The sequence below is a fragment of the Crinia signifera genome, chromosome 6, assembly GCF_055691185.1.
Source record: "Crinia signifera chromosome 6, ASM5569118v1, whole genome shotgun sequence".
In the NCBI taxonomy this organism is placed as follows: Eukaryota; Metazoa; Chordata; class Amphibia; order Anura; family Myobatrachidae; genus Crinia; species Crinia signifera.
This window is the reverse complement of record NC_139222.1, coordinates 276,715,321-276,739,491: the sequence shown is the minus strand read 5'-3', so window position 1 is coordinate 276,739,491 and position 24,171 is coordinate 276,715,321. Positions and strand designations below refer to the sequence as shown.

At 46.0% G+C, this 24,171-nt stretch overlaps 1 protein-coding gene across 1 annotated transcript in view; it reads right to left on the bottom strand.

Moving 5' to 3' along the window:
* Positions 1-10,630: 10,630 nt before the first annotated feature.
* The window catches only part of SCNN1A (sodium channel epithelial 1 subunit alpha), a 57,963-nt gene continuing 44,422 nt past the window's right edge, over positions 10,631-24,171 (bottom strand). The window contains exon 13 of the mRNA XM_083149692.1: positions 10,631-12,016. Coding sequence (XP_083005818.1) covers positions 11,630-12,016 — 387 coding nt within the window. The 3' untranslated portion in view covers positions 10,631-11,629. The remainder of the gene's footprint in view (positions 12,017-24,171) is intronic.

Here is a 24,171-nt window from a genome sequence, read left to right as displayed (position 1 = left end):
ACTGTTACATCATAGTTACCTCCCCTTCTGCATGAGACTCCCTGAAATAGCAGCAATCTCCCTCTCTCCCTCATTAGTCTAGCAATCTCCCTCATTTCACCTAGCCCACATTACACTGTTACATCATAGTTACCTCCCCTTCTGCATGAGACTCCCTGAAATAGCAGCAATCTCCCTCTCTCCCTCATTAGTCTAGCAATCTCCCTCATTTCACCTAGCCCACATTACACTGTTACATCATAGTTACCTCCCCTCCTGCATTCTGCAGGAGACTCCCTGACATAGCAGCAATCTCCCTCTCTCCCTCATTAGTCTAGCAATCTCCCCCATGTCACCTAGCCCACATTACACTGTTACACCATAGTTACTGTACCTCCCCTCCTGCATTCTGCAGGAGACTCCCTGACATCAGCAATCTCCCTCTCTCCCGCATTAGTCTAGCAATCTCCCTCATGTCACCTAGCCCACATTACACTGTTACATCATAGTTACCTCCCCTCCTGCATTCTGCAGGAGACTCCCTCATGTATCGTAGCCAACATTACAGTTACATTTTTTGGGAAAAAGGGAATAAGAGACAGATACATTTACATTGAATCATCAGCGCCATTTTCCAGCACTTTAGCCAGTATAGTAACTCTTGCTAACTGCTTTGGGGCTCATCTACATTTGTATATAAGTCATTTTACAAGATTCCTCTCAGATCTAGCAGTACACACCCATGATTCTAGGGGCCTCATTTACAATATCTCCATATATGGAACTAACCACGCCCTTTAGTTGGAGCAAGACTGGTCCCCTCAATGGGGCGCTGTGGAAAATTCTATTACCAACTATAATCTCCCTGAAACTAGTTTTCAAAAGTAGGCAAGTATATGCGGTTCCGTTTATAAAGGATTTTTTTTTTCTTTGACCAATTTAACCCTGGGGACTACTGTATGGTTTAACAGTTGCGCATGTCTTAGAGTTTAGCCTATCAGCTCCTACCTGTAATTTTTCAAACCCAGCCCATAACATGACAGTTAGGAGCTGATTGGCTGGCTGTTTATCTCTCTCCATTTTATCACTTTTTGAAGCTTAGCGCATCTGGCCCGGAGTTCGATTTCTTGCTTAGCAAAAGGCGGAAATACACCGGCAGTTTTGTCAGGGTTGATTTTAAAATTGGAGAGGGATCCAAACGGCTGTAGTAGAGCAGGGTTGCCTACAATCCCGGATATTGGAATGCAGGGGGCGTGGCAATGACAACGAAATCACAATGGCCACGCCCGCAAATACAGCACAGATTTGTTTTCAGCCCTGCCTCCAGCCACGCCCCTTCACAGCATCTCCGCCCCCTTATACAGCTAGCTGGCTGCCTTCTCCCGGAGTAGGCAACCCTGTAGTAGAGTAGAGTCATTTCCTGTGCATGTAAATCACTAGCGTCAGGAGGAAGACTCCGGAGTGTACCCCTGTAAGATATTGGAAAAGTGTATTTTGCCCTGAATCAGGCGAGCTGTATTTACGGTAGTCGTTCACTGTGATAGAGACCTATGTGATAACAGGAGGGTTGCTGGAAAGGGCCTCATTCAGAGGTGGACACAATGCAGATGTTTCTGCAGTTTAATTAATTAAAAATGTTAATTGTGCGTTCTTAGGGCGGGATGTATTAAATAAAAACTGCTGTAAAAACCCTGTTTTCTGGGTTTATTATTTTTAGATGTATGGATTGATATCCAACTTGCCAATGCTGAGGGTAATAGTTACCCTATAGAAGCCTATGGGCTTCTTTCTACGTTCCATCAAATCCGCCGCCACTCATATCCTGTCCTGAGAGCCCCCGCGCACATTCCCATATCCAATGACCTTCTCCCTAGCACCTCCCACTTCACCTTCTGGGTCCAGGGAGGAGGAGGAGCCTGGGAGTCGCTGCATATGGTGGGTGTGGTACGCCGGGCCGATGGTCGGGATTCAGACGGACAGTATACCGACATTGGAATCCTGATTGCCGGTATTCTGACAGGGGGGCGAAGAAGCCCATTGCAGCTCCCCACAGGTTCTATTCTCCCTCATGGGGGTCGTGGCCTCCATGAGGGAGAATAACCCTTGTAAGTCAGAATCCTGACCGCCGGGCATTTAACAGTTGGAATCCCAATTGTTGAGAGGTCAACCGGCACCAGTAGGCGGCACCCGGGGGTGTAGGAGGCAAAGGCCACCTGCGGGCACCCTCTCACTCATTGGCGGTGCCTTCGCAAAGTGCAGCTCTTTTCGGAAGAATTGTCCTTTGTCATTCTAATCACATATGTTAATACATAGGCAATTAGTATCATTGCGACGCTTGGTGGCTTGTATTCCGCACTGATAATACATCCCACTCTTACGGTTTTAAATCGGCGGCACAGCCGCCTGTGTAATCCATATGTCTCACTGATTAAAGGGATATTAAAGAAATTATAACAACACATTATTATGTAAACATAACGCCAAAATACTTCTCTATTCTGGTATTAGTAAGTCTGCTTGCAGAGTTCACATTCAACAGAGATTACTTTGTTTGCCTTCCCTTCCCCATTATCTCCTCTCTAGAACTTGCCTGTTTATGTTACAGAAGTGATATTCTTTCACAATATAGTAGCTTGGGGAGTTCTAGGTAAGCCTAGGGATGGCCATCGACGATTCAAAATCATCGATGGTTATTGGCCAATGTCAAAATCTTTTGCCATCGATGGGGTAGAACCCTCCATCAATGGCACATCAAAACGGATGTTTTGTTTTTATTTTTTCAAAGTGCCGGGACACGGAGCATAGCTCCGCCCCTGATACTCGTGAAGCCCTGCCCCCAAATTCTGATTGGCCCACGGGCCATTCAGTGAAAGAAAATGGATGACTATCGAAATGAGTGACCATCTTTTTTATGTTCAAATATTTTTATTGAAGAGAAAAGAGAAGCATAACAAATTTAGGTACATTGGTTACATAGTTAACACGGGAGCCGGTGACCGATAGGGGGGAGTGCAACAGGGTCACTGAGCAATACGTTCCCTGAGAGAGGATGTACCTAGAAGAACTAATAAGAAAAGTGGGGAGGGTGAATAGGTGCGGGGTTAGAGGATCGAGAGTTGGGTGGGGAAGTGAGAGTGTTGGACGAGGAGGGGAGGGGGGAGGTAAGTGGGGAGAGAGAAGAGGAGATATGGAGGGAAGGCGTTGAGGTTTGTGGGGGATCAGGTAATGATGGGGGGAGGAGCTGGGTGAGATCAGAGTGAAGTTACTCGAAGAGCGCGAAAACTAAGGGGGAGGTTGGTCGGGCTGCTAGGGGAAGAGGACATGGACGCAATGGCAATCAAGACAATCCCGGGAGGTTTTTTGAGGCGTACCAGGGCTCCCATACCTTATGGTACTTCTCCACTGTGTTATTTTGGAGGCTGGTTATGTATTCCATTTTGGAGACAAACCAGATTCGGTTTAGTAATTCTTGGTAGGTTGGGGGAGTAGGGTTTTTCCAGGCCTTGGCAATCTGGAGCTTAGCGGCGCAGGTGATGTGTAGGATTAATTTATTAGAAGGGGGGGGTTAACCGGTCGACTGGGGCACACAGAAGCATTGTGGTAGGTGTGAGTGGGGGGCAAGTTGGGATGGTTGAGTTTATAACCGATTGTACCGTGTTCCAGAACGGCCTGATGCGTGGGCAGGTCCACCAGATGTGAAAGAAAGTACCTTCGCATCCACATTGTCGCCAGCATGCGTTGGGGACAGACGGATAAATAGCATGGAGGCGTGTAGGTACAAGGTACCATCGGGTGTAAATTTTGTATGATGTTTCCTTAATAGCTACACTTATGGAGCATTTAGAGATTGCTAGGCGGATCTCTTTCCAAGAGTCTTCTCCTAGAGAGTTCTCCAGGTCCGTTTCCCAGGCAATTTCGTGAGTTTCTAGAGGATGGCTGTCTGGCGTGAGAACAAAGTGGTATAGGTACGAAATGATGCCTTTATCCATAGGTCTTTGGGAGCAAAGACTTTCTATGGGGGTAGGATTTCTAAGAGAGCCCGTCCCAGAGAGGGAGGAATTAATAAAGCTCCGGATTTGGAGGAACTGGTAAAAGAGGGAGTGTGGTAGGTGATGTTTTTCCTGGAGATCGGCAAAGGATAGCAGCGCATTTTTGTCGTGGACGTGTCGCAAGCATGTTATACCTGCGGAGGACCACGTGGAGGCCATGTGTAGGGATTGACCGGGGGGAAAGGATGGATTTTGCCAGAGAGGAGTCATGGGGGAGGGATGTGTAGTGAGTGAGAGCTTGGTGGTGAGGGAGTCCCAGACTGAGAGGGTGAGGGATATTGTGGGTATGGCTAAGGCTGAAGAAGGTCTAAGTCGACGTGGGACCCAAGGTAAATAGGAAACAGAGAGTGTCTTTGCGAGGTCGGATTCCATGTCGACCCATCTTTTCATATTGCGGGGGGAATGCCAAGCGACTAGTTGACTGAGTCTGGAAGTGTAATAGTATTTGGAGAGAAGGGGGAGGCTCAAACCGCCGGAGGTAGGATTCTTGGCAAGTATGTCTCGGCGTATGCGGGGTTTCTTGTGGTTCCAAACAAATTTACAATAAGTGGTTTGGAGGGTGGCGAGAGTTCGTTTGGGGACAGCGATGGGGAGAGTCTGGAAGAGATAAAGAAGCTTTGGGAGCACAGACATTTTGATGACGTTTGTACATCCTGTCCAGGATATGAAAAGTTTACTCCACCTGTCAAGGTCTTGTGTGATAGCCCGAAAGAGAGGGGGGGGGGGGGGTAGTTAAATTTATAGAGGTCAGCATAAGTTTTTGTCAGATGTATGCCCAAGTATTTAATGGAGTCTCTACGCCAGGAAAAGGTGAAGTTAGATTGAAGGAGGTCAAGAGAAGGTTTGGGGATGTGAAATGGGAGTGCTTCAGATTTGTCGTGATTGATTTTGTAACCAGAGAAGTGGCCATATAAGGAGAGTTCTTGGAACAGGTTGGGAAGGGATATTGAGGGGTTTGTTAGTGTGAGGAGGACTCATGGGCGAAGAGAGAGATTTTATAATCCGCGTCTCCTACCATGATTCCTGAGATATTGGGGTTGGATCTAATCCGGCTGGCCAGGGGTTCTATGATTAGTGCAAAGATAAGTGGGGATAATGGGCAGCCCTGTCTAGTCCCGTTTGAAATGCTAAATGAGTCAGAGGTTATACCTCCTGCAGAGACTGATGTGGAAGGATTGTAGTACAGGGCTTGAATAGCCTGTAGAAATTGTCCCTGAAAGCCAAACCTACGAAGGGTGTGAGTGAGAAAGGACCATGAGACCCGGCCGAAGGCCTTTTCTGCGTCTAGGGCCAGCAGTAGGGAGGGAAGTTTTAGAGAGTTAGCATGGTGGATCATTAATGGTTCTTCTGGTGTTGTCGAGGGCTTGCCTCGTTGGGACAAAGCCTACTTGGTCGGGGTGAATAAGGGAAGGGAGGATGGGGTTGAGCCTGTTTGCGAGTATTTTTGCAAAGAGTTTCAGGTCTGTCTTTAGGAGAGAAATTGGCCTGTAATTTGAGACTAGTTGGGGGTCTTTGCCAGGTTTTGGTATAACCGTAATCACAGCTCTGGTAGTGTCTGGATGGAAATATTCCCAATTTAGAATAGGGTTGAAGGTAGAGGAAAGGTGAGGGATGAGGGTTTGTTGGAAAGTTTTGTAATATGAGAAGGTGAATCCATCGGGGCCTGGAGCTTTGGAGGGTTTTTGTGATTTGAGAGCAGTCATGATCTCGTCTGGGGATATGGGGCGGCATAGTGTGGCAGAGGTGTTGGGGTCGATCTCGGGGAGAGAACTGGAGGACAGGTAGTCGGATGGTGAAGACGACGTGGCGGAGGAGGAAGCGGGAGTGGGGGAGTTATATATAGTAGTTTGTAGAAATCCTTGAATATATTATTAATATTGGTGGGGTGGTAGCAAGTAGTGTTTGAAGGGTTTTTGAAGGATGGGATGGCCGATCGAACTTTACGGGCTTTTAGTTGATTGGCTAGGAGTGCATCCGCTTTGTTACCTTTTTCGTAGAAGCGCTGATTCGTCCAGCGGAGCGTCCTTTAGATTTTCTCTGAAAGGATTGCATTAAGGGAGGCTTTAGCCTTGGTAAGTTGCTTGTAATTTTCATCGGTTGGGGATCGCTTATGACGGACGTCTAGTTGGGAGACTTGTTCTAGAAGGGATTGAAATTTTTGTTTCTGCTCTTTATTTCTATGGAAGGCGTAGCTAATAATATGGCCGCGGATTACTGCTTTGTGTGCTTCCCAGACTAGTGGAGTGCAACCCTGAGCGTTAACTTTAAGTGTGAAGTAGTCAAGTAAGGCTTCATTTATCTTGTTTTGAAAGTTTGGAATTTTCAGGAGGGTCTCATTAATGCGCCAGGAAGGTTTGGATGCCGGTGTGTCCATCAGGTTGAAGGTTGAGGTGAGGAAGGAGTGATCTGACCAGGAGTTGGGGGTGATGTGAGAGTCTGTCAAGTGGGTTGAGGCCATTGGGCAGCAAAAGATAAAATCTATTCTTGAGTGTGAGTTGTGAGGCGGGGAGAAAAAGGTGTAGTCTCTGGCGGAGGGGTTTACAGCGCGCCAGGTGTCAATGAGATTTGTTTCTTTTACATGCTTTGCCAGTGCGCGGGGTAGGGGGTCCGGGCTAGTGGGGTGTTGGGGGTAGAATTTGTCTAGATTTGGGTCTAGAACGCAGTTGAAGTCACCGCCTAGAGTGACCATCTTTTAATTATCGATGGGTGATTGCAGTATTACCATCAATGGCGACTGCACTGATGGCCATCCCTAGGCAAGCCTAACACTACATGACTATATGCGGTGTCATCACACCCCCTTTTTTTTTTTTTTTTTAACGCCCCCTGTCAACTGTCCAGTGTCGGCAGGTATACACGCACAATAACAATGTTATAGAATGCATTGAAAACGAGACAACACCAGGGTACGTGATCATGTCAGACCACAGATTTACTTTGTTAAAATATTTATTCAGTATTCCAGTTACAATCACATGAGTAATTTCTTCATTTATATTTTGTGTTTCATTTTATATTAGCAATAATATTATCATACAGAACCTAGTTATCCATAAACATTGATTAATAGTGCACAGTAGAACATAAAAGGGGACCAGTCACCTACACACAGCTAGGGCAGCCATTGTGCCTCGTGCCTCAGTGATAACATTAGTCATGCCTACCAATAGTCATCCCTACCTAAATGAGGTGTCACTTATATGGCAGCAGGTGGGTCTTCACCAAAATCGATGGAGTGTGGCAGTTTTGGGTGCAAGTGGGGAGTGCCGGGCTATGTTTATTGATGTTGTAGGCAAACTGTTACTATAGCAGTTAGTTTATTGGCTGCAGTCTTGGCACACCGTTCCCGCTCACAAAATGGCTGCCCCTTCTGTTTGCAGGCCGCTGGTCTGCTTGAACAGTTTTGAAAACAGTAAAGAGGAACATACAGCTACAAAACCAGCTGTGGCTATTATTATACAGTGCCACATGCCGGGTATACAGTGAACAGCGGAGTGTACAAATCATTGGAAAGTACAGTATGATGAATGCCCAATAAATCTAGAAATGAACATACAAAGTTACGTTGTGGACTGTAATTGTACAAAGACTCAGAGAAAAATTGCAAGATTCCTGCAGATAGAAATGATTCACTTTACAGCTCGCCATCTCTACGGCGCTAACTAAAGCGTTTAACGATATTATCGTGCATATCATCTGGTATGTACCCACTATGTTGATACTGATGCATGTTCAGATGGCGAACCGGCCCTAAGTGGGGGTGGGGGGTTTGTGGGGTCAAATGACGTGATTGCGCCACTTTAGCCCTGCCCCCCGCAGTGCAATGCATGAAATATCGGCTTTGCACGGCGGGGGCGTGGCTAAAATGACACAATCACTCTAGGCACGCCCCCAACAGGTCAGCCCATCTGTGGCTCAGCCCCGAAATCTGCTTTTTTTTTTTACTCACGGCGATGGCCCCGATGCCTGCCTAACTGAGATGGCTGCCCTCAGGAGAGGCTTAAAAGTTGGCAAGTATGAGGTAACGTCACTGCATGATATCGTTCAGTGTTTTACAACTCAGGGGTAGATTTATTAAGCTCGGTGAAGAGATAAAAAGTGTCTGGTTTTTATCACCGGGCAATCAGCTCTGTTATTTTTCAAACCAAGCCTGTAACTTCGCAGTTAGGAGCTGATTGGCCGGTGATAAAAACCTTCACCAAGCTTAATAAATCTGCCCCTAAGTTGGTTGACACGTGACACGAATCGTCCAGTGTGTAACCAGCTTTAGGGAGGAAATTCACATAGTTACTGCAGTGTCACATTTATAATTCTTTCCACAAAATGGCTGTCCCCGGTGATTACATGTCTGGGCAACAGGTTTGACACCTACGGCTTTTTTTCCCCAAAAAGTGTTGTAACAACATTACATTTCTCTACAAACTAGAAGCATCGCTGTTATCTAATAATTAAGAAATGAGTACTGTAGTGAGTAAAACAAGGTTACGTTACTGCTGTGTAGCGTGTAAGGCTGAAACACACGGCAGCAAGGGGGGGGGATTTCACTTTAGCAAAGAGGAAACTGAGGGCCCATAGGTCATGACTCATGGGTAAAGAACCTCTAGGTTACTGCACACAGAGCGATTATGGAAAGGATTCACACAAGTGGAATCAGCGTGATAAATACTTCTCCAAAACAGTAACTGTGCTCAAATAAAGACGCTGCTTACAGTGTAAAACAATATTTACCTCAGTGAGAGCGGCCATAGGTAAACGGATCACATGTTATAAGTCAATATATTAATATTTATTCAGAATTTATATTTAAATAGTAAACGGCTACTGTCATTACCAAGATAGTCCATATACAAAGTTATTCTTCCACAAGAACTAGCTCCATTAAAGTGCACCAGTACCATACAGTGAAGGCGGCCATTTTGTAAGCTTAGCGTGACAATAAAAGCAGCTCACTTCACTTGGAATCAGTGAAAGCATCAAGCACTTTTGCTACTCAGTATTATTATCATCATAATTTATTTATATGGTGCCACAAGGGTTCCATAAATGAACAAAAAGCAAAACAATAAGTACATGGTTCATAAAGACATTTGCATCAAGGGTCAGGACACTGAAGTTATTATTAGGGTGGCAGAGACCAAGGGTTGCATGGAGTAAAAAACAAAAAACAAAAAAAAAAAACGTTTAACTACTCCCTCTGGGCGAGATGTATTAAACAGAAAATGCGGTAAAACCCCGGTTTTACCCCTTTTTCCGATGTATCAAAACCCAGCTGCACCGATACCGCATTGTAGGGTATCGCCACCTTTGGGTGGCGATACCCTATAGAAGCCTATGAGCTTCTTTTCGCCGCCTCCTCCTGGACCCTGGAAGGTAAACCACTCCTCCCCCTAGTGAAGCAGCCGGACATCCTTCCGGCTGCAGGGGGGAGGAGGAGGCGCCGGAGACAGCCTGCTTAGCTGTCCCCGGCGTGAGGGGAGAGTGTGGCGACAGGGAGGTGACGGAGACCCATCGCACACCACAGTACAGGTATCGTGGGGGGCCTCAGTCACCGCACCGCAATGCCAGCTGCATATGTTAGTACATATGCGCTGGCATCGCGGCGGGGGGGCCGCGAAAGGCGGCGATGTATTTTAATACATCTCGCCCTCTGTGAGGTAAATTACCGCCTCTAGACGGTCCAAATCACTTCTTTGTGCACTAAAAGATGCCATAACAGAAAGTGAAAGCAATTTTTGCAGGGACACTGATCCGTTTTAAACTTGCTGGATATGGAGAGGGGGAGGTGTGAAGACAGAGATTGGAGGTAGGAGTAAGAATGGTCATTGTTGCCATCGATGGTTGGCAATAGTGCAAGTATATTGCATATAGTGTTAAAATATGCAATGAATGACCATCGATATTTTTAACTAAATATGCTCCGTGCCCCGGCACTTTAAAAAAAAAAAAAAGCAAAAATCCTTTTGCTGGGCCATCGATGGAGGGAAACCCATGTGGTAAGAGTATTCAACTTCGGCCATAAATCTTCGATGATTTTGAATCATTGACGGTCATCCCTAGGTAGGAGCAAATAGGGGCTGGGGGTGGGGTGGAGTGGAGAGTGTGTGGGCTAAAAACTGTCACAGCTCAAAGTATATTGCTGAAGCCATAGTTTTGATGGGTTTTTGACTAGAAAATTAAGAGAGAAAAAAAGCACATGAGGAGAGAGGGCCCAAGAGCTTACATTCTAGCATTGAAATCATTTTGGAGCATTTGCTGAGGCATCTGTTAATCCTGACATTTTGTACTTACTGCTGAGGAACACACAAAATGGCAGCATCTGTTCGGACAATATTTTTACGAACTGACTGAAAAAAAATAGAGTGCGTCTTGAATAATCAAGACACATTTCACTGCTCGTGTAAGGAGAAATGTCTTCCTATTAATAAAACACAGATTTTTGTAGTGTCTCCATCTACAGTATGTTATTGGGGCCAGATTCTCTAAGCTTCAAAAGTGATAAAATGGAGAGTGATAAACAGCCAGCCAATCAGCTCCTACCTGACATGGCACATACTGTGTTTGAAAAATGTCAGACAGGAGGTGATTGGCTGGCTGTTTATCAATCTCCATTTTATCACTTTTGAAGCTTAGAGAATCTGGCCCTTGGATTTTTTAAGTAGCCAGCTGCTATTGTTTTAGGATTTCCTGCCCTCTCCCTCTCTGTTATCCCCTTTCCTCCCAGAGCCCAAAACGCTTCCAAAACAGTTCAGTCTATGTGAAGGTTTCAGGGTCAACTAAAGGAATGAACAGCAATTGGCAGCATGGACCTGAAGTCTCCTGTATAATTCACTGACCGCAGTAAAAGGCAACGCTGGACTACAGGAATGCTGAGAGAGCTGGCGGCCCGGTGTAAAATAACAGGCTAGGGTTGTTTAGCTTTATACCGTAGGTATAGCAACAGACGATTTCCTTTCATGGTTTTTTTTCGACCGAGAACCGGATTATAGAGTCTAATCAATTTAACACTTTGAGTGCCACGTGATTTTGTCACAATAGATGTAAAAAATTGCCAAGCAAACATGTTTTTTCATCATAATAACCTGTAATGTTTACCTTATATAGGAAATATAATCTTAAAAAAATAAAATATTTGAATTGATATAACAAATGTGAGCGAAGCTGACATTTTTAGCTGCTATTTTGCTCATAGAGATGTTGTCACTCCCAGGGCTGATATAGAGGGGTTTTCCCGAAATACATTTTTGACTGTCCATTCACATGGGTACGGTTACTTCGAAGTTCCGAATATATACAGTATATTTTTGAAAAATGTTTTTATTTGAGACAAAGGTAAAAAAAAAAAAACGTTCATTATCATTTGAATGAGCAGAGCTTAGATCAGCAGGAAACGAACCGCTTTACCCGATACTATTTTCTCAGCTTAATGACCACGTAGCTCGTTTTTCCTCTACAGCGATAAACTAGGTCAAATCGTAGAGATTTTTTGTTTGTTTTGTTTTTGCTTTCTGAAGTGACTAGATTTTCCCATACCCCTCTCAACCTTGGTTAGCTATCTAAAATACATAACTATTCATTCACCCTTTTCTTCTAAATGACTTTCCTTATTCTTCTTTCCATGTGGATGTGGTGTGGTGGGAAGCGCTACTACATACGCTGGGTGAACGGGAAGATCTGCCTCCTAGAGAGCTCAGGTCCAAGGTCTCGTAGGCCGGTGGTGGGGTGATATCCGCTACGACCCTCATTTGGCTGTCTGAGGGGACATTGCGATGAATCGAAGCATTCCTCGCTTCTCTAGGCCCAAGGGACGAATCGTCGGTCTGGGCCCTGTGCGTCTCTTGATTCTGCTGGCTTGCATAACGGTGGAGGAGAATTATTACTCCAATGGCAATAACATCGAAGACCAACTCGCCCATTTCCACCACCGAGAGAACGGAGGAGCCAAACCAAAGGCTCCACTGGCTTCCCAATAAGGACAAGAGCGTCACCATCTGAAAGAAAAAGAACAATAAGGGCCAGGTTCACAAAAGGCTATTTATTAGTATTTCGTAAGATTAACTGGGATTTGTATCTCTGGGGCAAACCACCATTGAGAACTCTGTTCGGACAGTTCTGCAGATGGGGAGAGGAATAGTCTGATTCAGTCACCTACCGCAGGGCTGCGGTGTGCATGCGTGGGGTCCCTCTGCAAACGAAGCCAGTGATAGCTTGTCAATCTTTAGCAAACTTCTTGACCGGTGACTCTGTACATTCTAGGCAGGCCTATGGGGCCCCAAAAATGTGCATTGGGCCCCAAGATTTCAATTCCAGGCCCTTAGGCTTGCTTTCATCTTCTCTGGTCCGGGGCCCCTCCTATCTGACATCATTACATCACACGTACAAAGTGGTTTATACTAGAGATATGTGGGTTTAGCTTTACTTCGATTTTAGAATGGCTTCTTATTGGCTATCCAGCTGTCATGTGTTTTGTATGGCCAATAAGAAAAATATGGATAAATCTAAACGTGGCATTAAGAGATTCCTGGTCGACCGATTGGCTGTTGCTCCAGACACTGAAGTCCATTTGATCCGCAAACGGGATTAGAGGATGTAGCTGAAACCAGAAGTGATTTTCATGTACGTTCTGTTCATTTGTCCGTAATCACTTCCTCCTGTCATATTTCCTTATAATATTTCCAGCTTGTACAGGTTTATAATGATTAACAGGGGTTTGGAACATTATCTTTGCACTGGTTTACTAGAACAGAAAACGCACCGCTTCACCCTATTCCTTTAGAAAGGATTTCAGTAAATGTCGTCCTAAAAGCAGAATTTGCCAATATGAATATTTAGTGCTGCTCATATCTTACTATCTGTCTGACAAATCATTGTCAGTGGCGTAACTACGGTTCCTCAGACCCCGCTGTGGCTTGGGGGAGCCAACCCCAGCATGGGGGTATCACTGTTCTGCATCACAGCATGGGGGGGAGGGTGTAATCTCATGTCATCAGTGGGCTTATTTATCTAGCTGCCCATCTCCCTGTCATCAGGGGGCAATGTGATGGGGCCACCACCCACTAACCCCTATGTACAGTGTCCCTTATATAAGCAAGTGGCTGTCTCACTGTCATCATGGGTGTAATGTGATTGGTGCTCTCACCCACCCATTAGCCCCATATACAGTGACCACTATGTACCTAGGTGTCTATCTCACTGTCATCATGGGTGCTATATGATGGAAATCATCCAACCATAGGTAAGGGGCATTTTGCTGTGGCGTAATGTGTACGGGGCATTACAGTGTGTGTCGTATATAGTGTACGCTGCATTATGGTGTGTGGCATGTAATGTAAGGGGCATTACGGTATGTGGCGTATAGTGTAAAAGGCATTATGGTGTGTGGTATGTAGTGTAAGGGGCATTACGGCGTGTGGCGTACAGTGTAAGGGGCATTACAAGGGGGGGGGGGGTGGAGCCAGAAACTACTTTAGCTGGGGGGAGCAAATGTTATAGTTACAGTAACCCACTGCACAGTAGGGCTAATTTACCAAGCTATGATAAAATGTAGCTTTCTGGCGATTCACCCTGATCATTAACACAATCTGAAAATGGTGTTCCCCCTTCTAATGTTGATTTGGCAAGCATCGCTGGAGAAGGATCTTTTGATCCCTTTCCATCAAGCTCCAAGCTCTTCTGATCAATATTTCTTTACTGCATTCCTTTTCACTAGGATTTTTAGATTTATTGAGAAATCTCGACTAAAAACACAATTTCTCATTCTTGCTATCAGAAATGAGCTTGTGTCGCACCCCACTTCCACCAATGATAAACTGGGGAATGTAATCACCGAAATTAGACAACACAAGGTCCATTTGAACGTGACACTCCTGTAACTAACAACAACTCATCCATTGGTAATGTAGAAGAAGTTGTACCTGTTTTACTGTTCTCCTTGTGCTCTTGTCTCACTGAATTGGGTGCTTTGTATTTGTGGTTTATTTTATAAATTACAGCCGGATGCACAGCGGCAGAGCCAGTGTATGTGTGAGGGCAGGCTGCAAACACTAGTGCATAACTAGTGACCCACTATGCATCTTGTGGTTACAGCGAGCTTTGTTCTGAAGGAGAACTTGGCAACAGAACACCTTCATGCCTTCATAAACCTGAATTACTTTTACACTCTAAATACAGTATCTTGGGTACTTGTTTCCTAGCACGGCGCCCAAGATTTCCATCTTATTATAATTTTATTATTATAATTTTATTTATAAGGCGCCACAAGTGTTTCGCAGCGCCTTACAAAGGAACAATACAGGGAGACAAAACTTGGCATAACATTGAATAAATAACAAAAATACAGTACAAATAAAAGAGCACCACAGTTCAATACACATTACAGCTTAAATGTAAGTAGTGAGGACCCAATCAACATACAACTAGAGGCTTGAGGCCAATGATGGAGATGAGTATGAAGATGGTCACTGAGTGTTGGATTAAAGGAGAGCTGTGAGTGAAATGTGAAGAGAAGTGGGCTTTGACAACAGGAGGGAAGAGGGCCCTACTCGGAGGAGCTTACAATCTAGTAAAATCTAGTACAATCTTATGCCATCGCATGCCATATAGCCGCATACGATGGATGCGATGCGATTTTTAATTGTATAAGCACCCTATACGATGTTTAATTGTATAAGCACCCTATACGATGTTTAATTGTATAAGCACCCTATACAATGTTTAATTGTATAAGCACCCTATATGATGTTTAATTGTATAAGCACCCTATACAATGTTTAATTGTATAAGCACCCTATACGATGTTTAATTGTATAAGCACCCTATACGATGTTTAATTGTATAAGCACCCTATACAATGTTTAATTGTATAAGCACCCTATACGATGGTTAATTCTATAAGCACCCTATACAATGTTTAATTGTATAAGCACCCTATACGATGTTTAATTGTATAAGCACCCTAATGGGTGCTTAGAATGTTAAATGCACCCCCACTATCAACGCGAACCCGAAGCGTGGTGAGCGCAGCGAGCCCACGAGGGGCGGTGGTACGTGTCCTCCGACATTTTCATACCCCCACTATCCACGTCGGTGTGGAGTTAATTTTAGATAGTGTGGAGAGCGCAGCGAGCCACCAAGCCCGAAGCGTGGCGAGCGCAGGAAGCCCCGCGAGGGGACACGTATTACTTTACATGTATTCAGCGTTCCATCGCCACGCTTCGGGCTCGCTGCGCTCGCCACACTATCTAAAATTAACTTTTATTGTACAATAAAAAAATCGTATACCATCGCATTGTATGGCACACAATGCCAATTTTTTTATTGTACAACATCGCATCGCATACCATCGTATACCTTATTTAGTCTTATGGTATACAATTCGATGGGCGCCGTGCTAGGAAACAAGTACCATATCTTGTTTTTCCCCTAAAAAAATGTCACCTTTTATGGGCCATAACTTTTATACCTTAAAAAAAAAAAAGCCAAAAAAATACAAAAATACACGAATAGCCCATGTCAACCTTTTACTTGGTTGACTATGACATTTTGTCATAGTCGACCTTGTGCATGTTGACTTATCAACCTGGACACCATGCGGGAAGGGTCCTGCGTACTCACCCACAGTGTACACTCTTGTGGCTGACGCTGCGTCTTCACACACCAGCATGGGGGAGGTGGCGAATGACTGAGTTATTCAATCTATTTATAACCTCTGTGACCTAATTTCCCTATGCAAATGTCTCTGGCCTCATTATTATTTGGGCGTGGTATGAAAGGCACAGCTCGCAGTAAAAGGCATCATATTGCCAGCATAATCTGGTTAGCGTACATCTCTAAATCAGGCTACAAAACCATATATATGGAATTGTTGGATGAGGAGCGCTGAGCGCGGCCGGCATCCACACTACAGTGACAGGCAACATGAGCTGGTGGTCACTAGGACCCCCTGCTGGTCAGGAGGAGTTCTGACCTCTGACATGCGCTGCTGTACATGCAGAATTGAGCCCTACAGGTGGCACCACCGCAATCAGAGGGACCTAGCACCATTATATATGGGTGCTTACATCATCCTGACACCAACGCCCAGAAATACCGTCACACTCCATGATAATATACCCATTATATTCCTGTGTCTCTATGCCACTCGTTCTACCTGGTACAACAAACCAAGGACCTGGTTAAGCTGTACCACTCATGGACTAACTGCCACCTGCGCAAATCTGCTGCACAAACACACAACGTCTGATTCACTCAAGTCTACGCTACTATATATTACCACCCAGTGTCTTCCCTGGTGCCCTCCCCTATACTCTGCTTCTCCACACCTCTGCATACGCGCGACTTCCATTTAGTGCTGGGGGGGGGGGACTCGCCAGTCATACTGCCCATGTGCATGTAATGCTGCTATACACACACGTGTATGGGCGCTCAGGGACTCGCCAGTCATACTACCCATGTGCATGTAATGCTGCTATACACACACACATGTATGGGTGCTCAAGGACTCACCAGTCATACTGCCCATGTGCATGTAATGCTGCTATACACACACGTGTACGGGCGCTCAGGGACTCACCAGTCATACTGCCCATGTGCATGTAATGCTGCTATACACACACGTGTACGGGCGCTCAGGGACTCACCAGTCATACTGCCCATGTGCATGTAATGCTGCTATACACACACGTGTACGGGCGCTCAGGGACTCACCAGTCATACTGCCCATGTGCATGTAATGCTGCTATACACACACACGTGTATGGGCGCTCAGGGACTCACCAGTCATACTGCCCATGTGCATGTACTGCTGCTTTACACACACGTGTACGGGCGCTCAGGGACTCACCAGTCATACTGCCCATGTGCATGTAATGCTGCTATACACGCGTGTATGGGTGCTCAGGGACTCGCCAGTCATAGTGCCCATGTGCATGTAATGCTGCTATACACACGTGTACGGGCGCTCAGGGACTCGCCAGTCATACTGCCCATGTGCATGTAATGCTGCTATACACACGTGTATGGGCGCTCAGGGACTCGCCAGTCATACTGCCCATGTGCATGTAATGCTGCTGTATACACGTGTATGGGTGCTCAGGGACTCGCCAGTCATACTGCCCATGTGCATGTAATGCTGCTATACACATGTGTATGGGCGCTCAGGGACTCACCAGTCATACTGCCCATGTGCATGTAATGCTGTTATACACACGTGTATGGGCGCTCAGGGACTCACCAGTCATACTGTCCATGTGCATGTAATGCTGTTATACACACACGTGTATGGGCGCTCAGGGACTCGCCAGTCATACTGCCCATGTGCATGTAATGCTGCTATACACACACGTGTATGGGCACTCAGGGACTCGCCAGTCATACTGCCCATGTGCATGTAATGCTGCTATGCACACACACACACACACACACACACGTGTACAGGCGCTCAAGGACTCACCAGTCATACTACCCATGTGCATGTAATGCTGCTATACACACGTGTATGGGCGCTCAGGGACTCGCCAGTCATACTGCCCATGTGCATGTAATGCTGCTATACACATGGGTTTGGGCGCTCAGGGATTTATAAGCCGTGTCTCCCAGTGGGCAGATAAGGCTCTAATAGGAGTTACTCAGGGCAACGTTAAAAAAATATATCCCAGCATATGATTAATTCCCTTTCAAGTACCGGGTGATGACATATGCAGTGTACGTACTACATGCAAATCCAGATCCCTGCCTCCAGCTGGTATGAGGGCCGGAATGTGGGATATCACAGCAGCGCCAGCACCGCACTTTGTTAATCTCTGTCCACAACTAGAGCACACTCGCTCACAGGATAAAGAAGGGGGGGACACCAGAAGCAGGTATCCGGATGGCTCGCACACGTCTAGGTAGACAGTCAATGGGTAGACATCAAAAGGTCAACATTTAGAAAAATGTTGACCTGCAGTAGACTGAATTTTCATAAAAAGGGTCAACATGTCAATGGTCGACACACAAAGTTTCACGTTTAAAAAAAAAAAAATTGTGGACTTTTCCATGCTGTACCGTCTACGTAGCCTCCGATCGGGACCAGAACCACGCCCGAAGCATGGCGAGTGCATGTGCTACTTTAATTGGGACGATCCACACGCTCAGGTGTCAACACTGCCACCCGAAAAAAATCATGAAAAACTTATGTCTACCTTTTTAATGTGTCAACCTTTTTCCATGTGTAACTTTTGCTTGTGTCAACCTTTGTCAATGTTGACCGTAGTGCATGTCGACCATTTGTCTCTGTCAACCCAGTTCATGTCGACCTAGAGATGGTCTGTGAGCTAATCCACCCCCTTGGAAATGAGCCAGACTTGTGACTGAAAGAATACTTGGCCCATATACAGCAACCCCCAGATGAATGGCATCAAAGGTACGTTAAACAATTAAGCAGACGCATTCCACAGTCTGAGGGGGAACAGGTTACACCGGCCCAGCAGCAACCGCTGTGCCAAGACCATAGTCTGCTGTTACCAAATGACACATTTCCCAGAACCCCACCCCAGCTCTGTCCGGGAACAACCGGCCTCCGTCCAATCAGACGTCTCTGTGGCCTGAATAGGTCTATGCTTCCATTATACTTAGATTCTCACATGGAGTTCCTTCCTCTTGTGATAAAGGAGAAGAATATTATGTAAATACAGGTGACGTCTGCAGAGCACAGCGCACAGGGACAAGCTGCAAGTACGGGGTGACAGGACCCTTGGGGGTTTAGGCAATGCTTAGATCTTTCCCAAACGGTCTGGCTGTAGGTCCACATTACCCACCGTCACCGATCCCAGTACTGCAGCAGTATTCAGGACTGGATAAGGGTACATAGGGGGCCCAGGGCAGGTAACTTATGGGGGGCCCCAACAATCAAAGTGGCACAATTATATACTATACTCCTTGCCCCATCTGTGTTTTTTCTTTTTTTATCAGTATGCAGGCCCCCCCCCCCCCCAAGGAGAGAGATAAAGTTATGGGGGAAAAATATACCAGCTACTGTCTGTCATTTTTTACCTCGCTCTCCACTTTATCACTCCCCTAGGCTTAGGGCCACACCCTCTCCACACTGCAGTCTCACAGCCCCATTGGCTAACTTTCTTCTAACATTGCTCATCTGTCTAAAGACTTACGGCCCACATACACTATGAGATTTGGGCCCGATTTTACCCCAGTCGGGTGGATCAGGCAGTAAAATCGGGTCAAATCGCATGTGTAGACATCCCATCAGACCCGATGCGTGGTCCTGTGCACATCGGAGTCGTCCGGAGGTCGGACCGGCTGCACATAAGCTTTGCTAAATCTTATGTGCAGCCTCCGGGCGGGGGATCATGCGAGGTGGGCAAGGGCAGCTGACACAGAGGGGAGGGTGAGGGGAATGGAGAGCCGGGTAGGAGGAGCAGGGAGCTGAAAGAACAAAAAAAAACCAAAACAATACAAATGAATGGGTAGTCAGTGATTGGCTGAGTGCTCTCTCTTAGCCAATTGCTGATTGGCTGAGAGAGCTCTCAGTCAATCACTGGCTGCCCATTCATTTGCATCGGCTTTTTTTTTCTTGCAGTACAGACAGCTCCCTGCTCCCCCTGCCCAGCTCTCAGTTACCCTCGCCGGCATCTCCTGCCCGCCGCCTCTATGGCCGCCGCCCCCCTGCTCCCTCCACCTGAGGCTCCCCGGGAGTTGCATGCGATTTATTCTTTGCAAAACTTGTCACATTAAGTGTCTAATCGTTTGTCCCCCTCCTGGGGAGCTGCCTTTACAGGGGTAAATTTAGCAACCAATCAGATTATATCTATTACATTCTAGAAAGTGCTGAATAAATAAGTAGTAGATTCTGATAGGTTGCCCAAAGTAACATCTCATGAAATAGAACACCCATCTTAATGAATTTACCCCACAGTCCACTGACACTGGCCCTGTGAGCTCCTACCTATAAGAACTGGATAGGAAAAGAATTACTCTATGGATGCCGGCTCTGAGGAAGCTAACTTGTGAAACACGTGTCAGCCTTTAGCTGGCTACAAATGTTTCTAACCATATTGAAATGTATAAATAATGAAACAATGTTATGCTGCTTTCCCACTGCTGAAACGGGTCATTACCCATTTTTTTTAAACGGGTTTTTAAACGGCAAGAGCCATAAAGACCCTTTCCCACTGCAGCTTTTAAACGGTAAATTACCGTTTAAAAGCTGTTTTTTGGCACATTCACACTGCCGTTTAAAAACCCATTTAACCCATAAAAATATGAGGGGGGGGGGGGGGATTAAAAAAAAAAAAAAACAGCGTGGGGTCCCCCCTACAGCTGTAACCAGCACCAGGCTGAAAGAGCCGGGGCCGGTAATTAAAAATCAGGGAACCTGACAAATAGGGGCTCCCCGATTTTTAACAACCAGCCCCAGGCTCCAGATCTGGGGCTGGTTCCAAAAATACGGGGGGACAAAATTAGTAGGGGTCCCCCGTATTTTAAGAACCAGCCCCAGGCACAACCAGCCAGCAGGGTAATGCCACAGCCGGGGGGAGACTTTTTATACAAGTCCCCCCGGCCAAAGCCTTCATCCCTACCGACCAGTCAGCCTGGCCAGGGGCCCTGGGGGAGTGGGACCCCCCCAATAAAGGGGTCCCCCCCCTCCAGGACTTACCTGACCAGGCTGAAGCCTGGTGCTGTCCCCGGTGGCCCTGTGCGGTGGCCACCGGTCTGATCATTGTGTAAAAAAATTGATGAAAAACCTAATGTTTTAAACTGTGGAACTATGAGTCCCAGCAAGCCTCCCCCGCAAGCTGGGACTTGGAGAACCACAAGTCCCAGCCTGCGGGGCATTAAAGGGCCCGCTGGGTCTTGTAGTTCCACAGTAAAAAAAATAGATAAATAAATACACACTGACACATTAGAAAAATAAAAGTTTAATACATACATTACACAAACACACTGATACTTACCTATCTTGATCCCGTAGCTTGGTCCCAGGGTCTGGTGGCTTGGTTCCGGGGCTGGTCCGGGGCTCCAGGGCTGAAGAGTCCGGGGTCCTGGATCCGTAGTAATCCAAAGGGGTACCTGGGGAAGGAAATCCTACTCACCTGCTCCTGTGGCGACCACCCCGGCAGCGCGGCTTCAGCCTGGTCAGGTAAGTCCTGGAGGGGGGGTACCCCTTTATTGGGGGGGTCCCCACTCCCCCAGGGCACCTGGCCAGGCTGACTGGTCGGTAGGGATGAATGCTTTGGCCGGGGGGACTTGTATAAAAAGTCTCCCCCCGGCTGTGGCATTACCCTGCTGGCTGGTTGTGCCTGGTTCTTAAAATACGGGGGGACCCCTACTCATTTTGTTCCCCGTATTTTGGGAACCAGCCCCGGCCCTTGAGCCCTATTTGTTGGGTTTCCTGATTTTTTTAATGCCAGCCCCGGCTCTTCAGCCTGGTGCTGGTTACGGCAGTGAGGGGGACCCCACGCCGATTTTTTTTTTTAACTAAATACCGTTTCAGAGGCATTCCCACTGCCTCAAAAACGGTATTTAACCGTGTAGGACTCTGCTTTTAAAACGGGTTGAAATACCGGTTATCTTTAACCGGTATTTCAACTCTGGCACTTTCCCACTGCAGCCTTAAACGGTAAATTGCGCTGAAAAATCGGCAATTTACCATTTTAGACCTGCAGTGAGAAAGGGGCATAACTGTGAAATATGTTTGTAGATAGTGAAGTCCTAGACAGGGAGATACAGTAAAGGTGTTTGTAGATATTTAACCCTACACAGGGAAGTCAGCTATCATCTCAAACTTATGCTGGGAGGGATCCGTGACGGATCCCTCACACACCGCTGCGGTAAGAAGCCCATAGGCTTCTGCAGGGAACCGCCAGCTTTTGCTGGCGATTCCCTCCGCATGCTGGGAGGGATCCGTGACGGATCCCTCACACACCGCTGCGGTAAGAAGCCCATAGGCTTCTGCAGGGAACCGCCAGCTTTTGCTGGCGATTCCCTCCGCAGCGGTGACACTGCGGAGGGAGGTTAGAGAATACAGAAATGCGGTAAAAACCCGATAACGGGGTTTTTACCGCATTTCTGTAATAGAGAATCTCGCCCTTAGCCCTAGATAGGGAGATACAGTAAAAGGTGTCTGCAGATATTTAACCCTATATAGGGAAGTCAGCTATCATCTTAAACCTGTCAGTTTCAGGAATTTACAGTGTACCATCATTTACTAATCCTATCTTAGCCGAACTAATATAAGCAATATATTAAAATGTTTAGCATAAGGCCAAAACTCTAATACCAATATTTTCTATGTATTAAAGGGCAACCAACATACTATCTCACACCAAACACCAGGTATCCAAATGAATGGATATAAGCCCCAAATATCAGACCAGATAGAGTTATAATAGGTCCTTTTGAGACAGCGGAGTATTAACTCACCTGATGAACAGATTGCGAAGATGCAGAGTTTTTGACATGTACCTTAAGGCAAGGTGGCTCACTGATAATACGCAGAAACTAGAATTGCAGAAGTGAATTTTGGGACCAATACTGCAATAATACATCTTTAGCAGTATTAACAGCTCTGTGAGAGAGAGACTTAATACCCAATAAATGGCTCACCTGTGACATGCAGAAATAGTAACTGCACAGGTGAAATCCCACAGGGAAGTGACCATATAAAATAATAGCCACCTTGGCGAATGAGATGCATGTGACTCTGTAATATACATTCACCACTTATAAAGATAATTCAAAATGCTGACAGTTGTATATATATAATAAATCTTTGAAGAGTGGGAATTAAAACCCTAGAATAACACCTTTTCTGACTGGGAATTGAACCCATAAGAAGTACTACAAAATAAATTCACAGTATCACCTGTAGCCGGCTTAAGGGGAACCTTTTATCCCTATAAACATCACTTTTCTTTCTTTCGTGCTTCTGCACGACACCAATATTTGTTGTGTGTATGTATGTCTAAAGTCTTTTTAAACTCTTGAAATTTTCACAAATACCAGAAGGAGCTCACCCTGTGATATTCTATATACTAAAAAAAAAAAAAAATCGACACAGGACGTTTTTCTCTCTTCTTTTTAGTTCAAATACTAATAAAAGTTAAATTTCAACATTTTGGGATTATTCCCTCAATAATACTCTTTTCTCTCTTTTGGTGTGCATTCATAGCGCAATTATTTTCCTATCCAGTTCTTGTCTTCATCATATTGCCTGGATTGCACCCACCGCCTAAATATACTAATAAGGCGACTCAAAACCTATTCCCAATATTTCACTGGGGATACCTGTCCCAATAGGTGTGTGCGGACCCTTAACATCCCCCTCTCCCCCATTCCAAGCTCCTACCTATAACCTGGCATGATATGTTCCTAAATAAAATCCCCTAGGCACATGGGGGTAAATTTACTCAAGCTTCTAAAAATGAAACAAGGTGATGTTGCCCTTAGCAACCAATCAGATTTGGATAATTTTCTAGGATGCAATGGAGTACTGACAGAATCTGGTTGGTTGCTATGGGAACTTCTTTTCTTTTTTAGAAGCTAATAAAATACACAACACAAAAATATAGCAAGTTAATAGCAACGGGTCCACCAGACCAATTACACACTCCTATCTACCGCCAGTGAGTGTGTCGCTTCTCCTTTGATGTGGTGTGCCAACATTGGAGCCACACTCTTTATATGGTAGGGATGGTGGTGATGTCAGCTGCCGACCCCCGGGTCATCAGCTCTTTAGCATGGGAACACCCATGAAACGCTGGGCGCTCCCATATGCTAATGTGCTGCCTCGCCCCCTCACCTGCAAGGATGGGTTTGTTCGCCGTGGGCACCCAGCGCATGCGCAAACAACAAACAAACATCGGCCAAGTGCGTACGAAGGAAACCATGTAAATCGACCTGACTAAGGTCCACAGTGTCAAAAAGTCTATGGAGAGTACAGGAGCCACTTGCAGCAAACCCTTCACTGCCCTGTTACCAGCCCAACCAGAGCTGTAAGCCCAGGCCTCAGCTCACACGCAGACACCTTGCAGTGTGTGGCTAAAGCAGGATTCAACATGTTTGGAAGCCTGGTCTTCATAGTGGGCGTACCTATGCCTCGTAAGGTTGTAAAATGTGATGGCGGAAGTTGTGGGGGGAACCGTATTCCCGC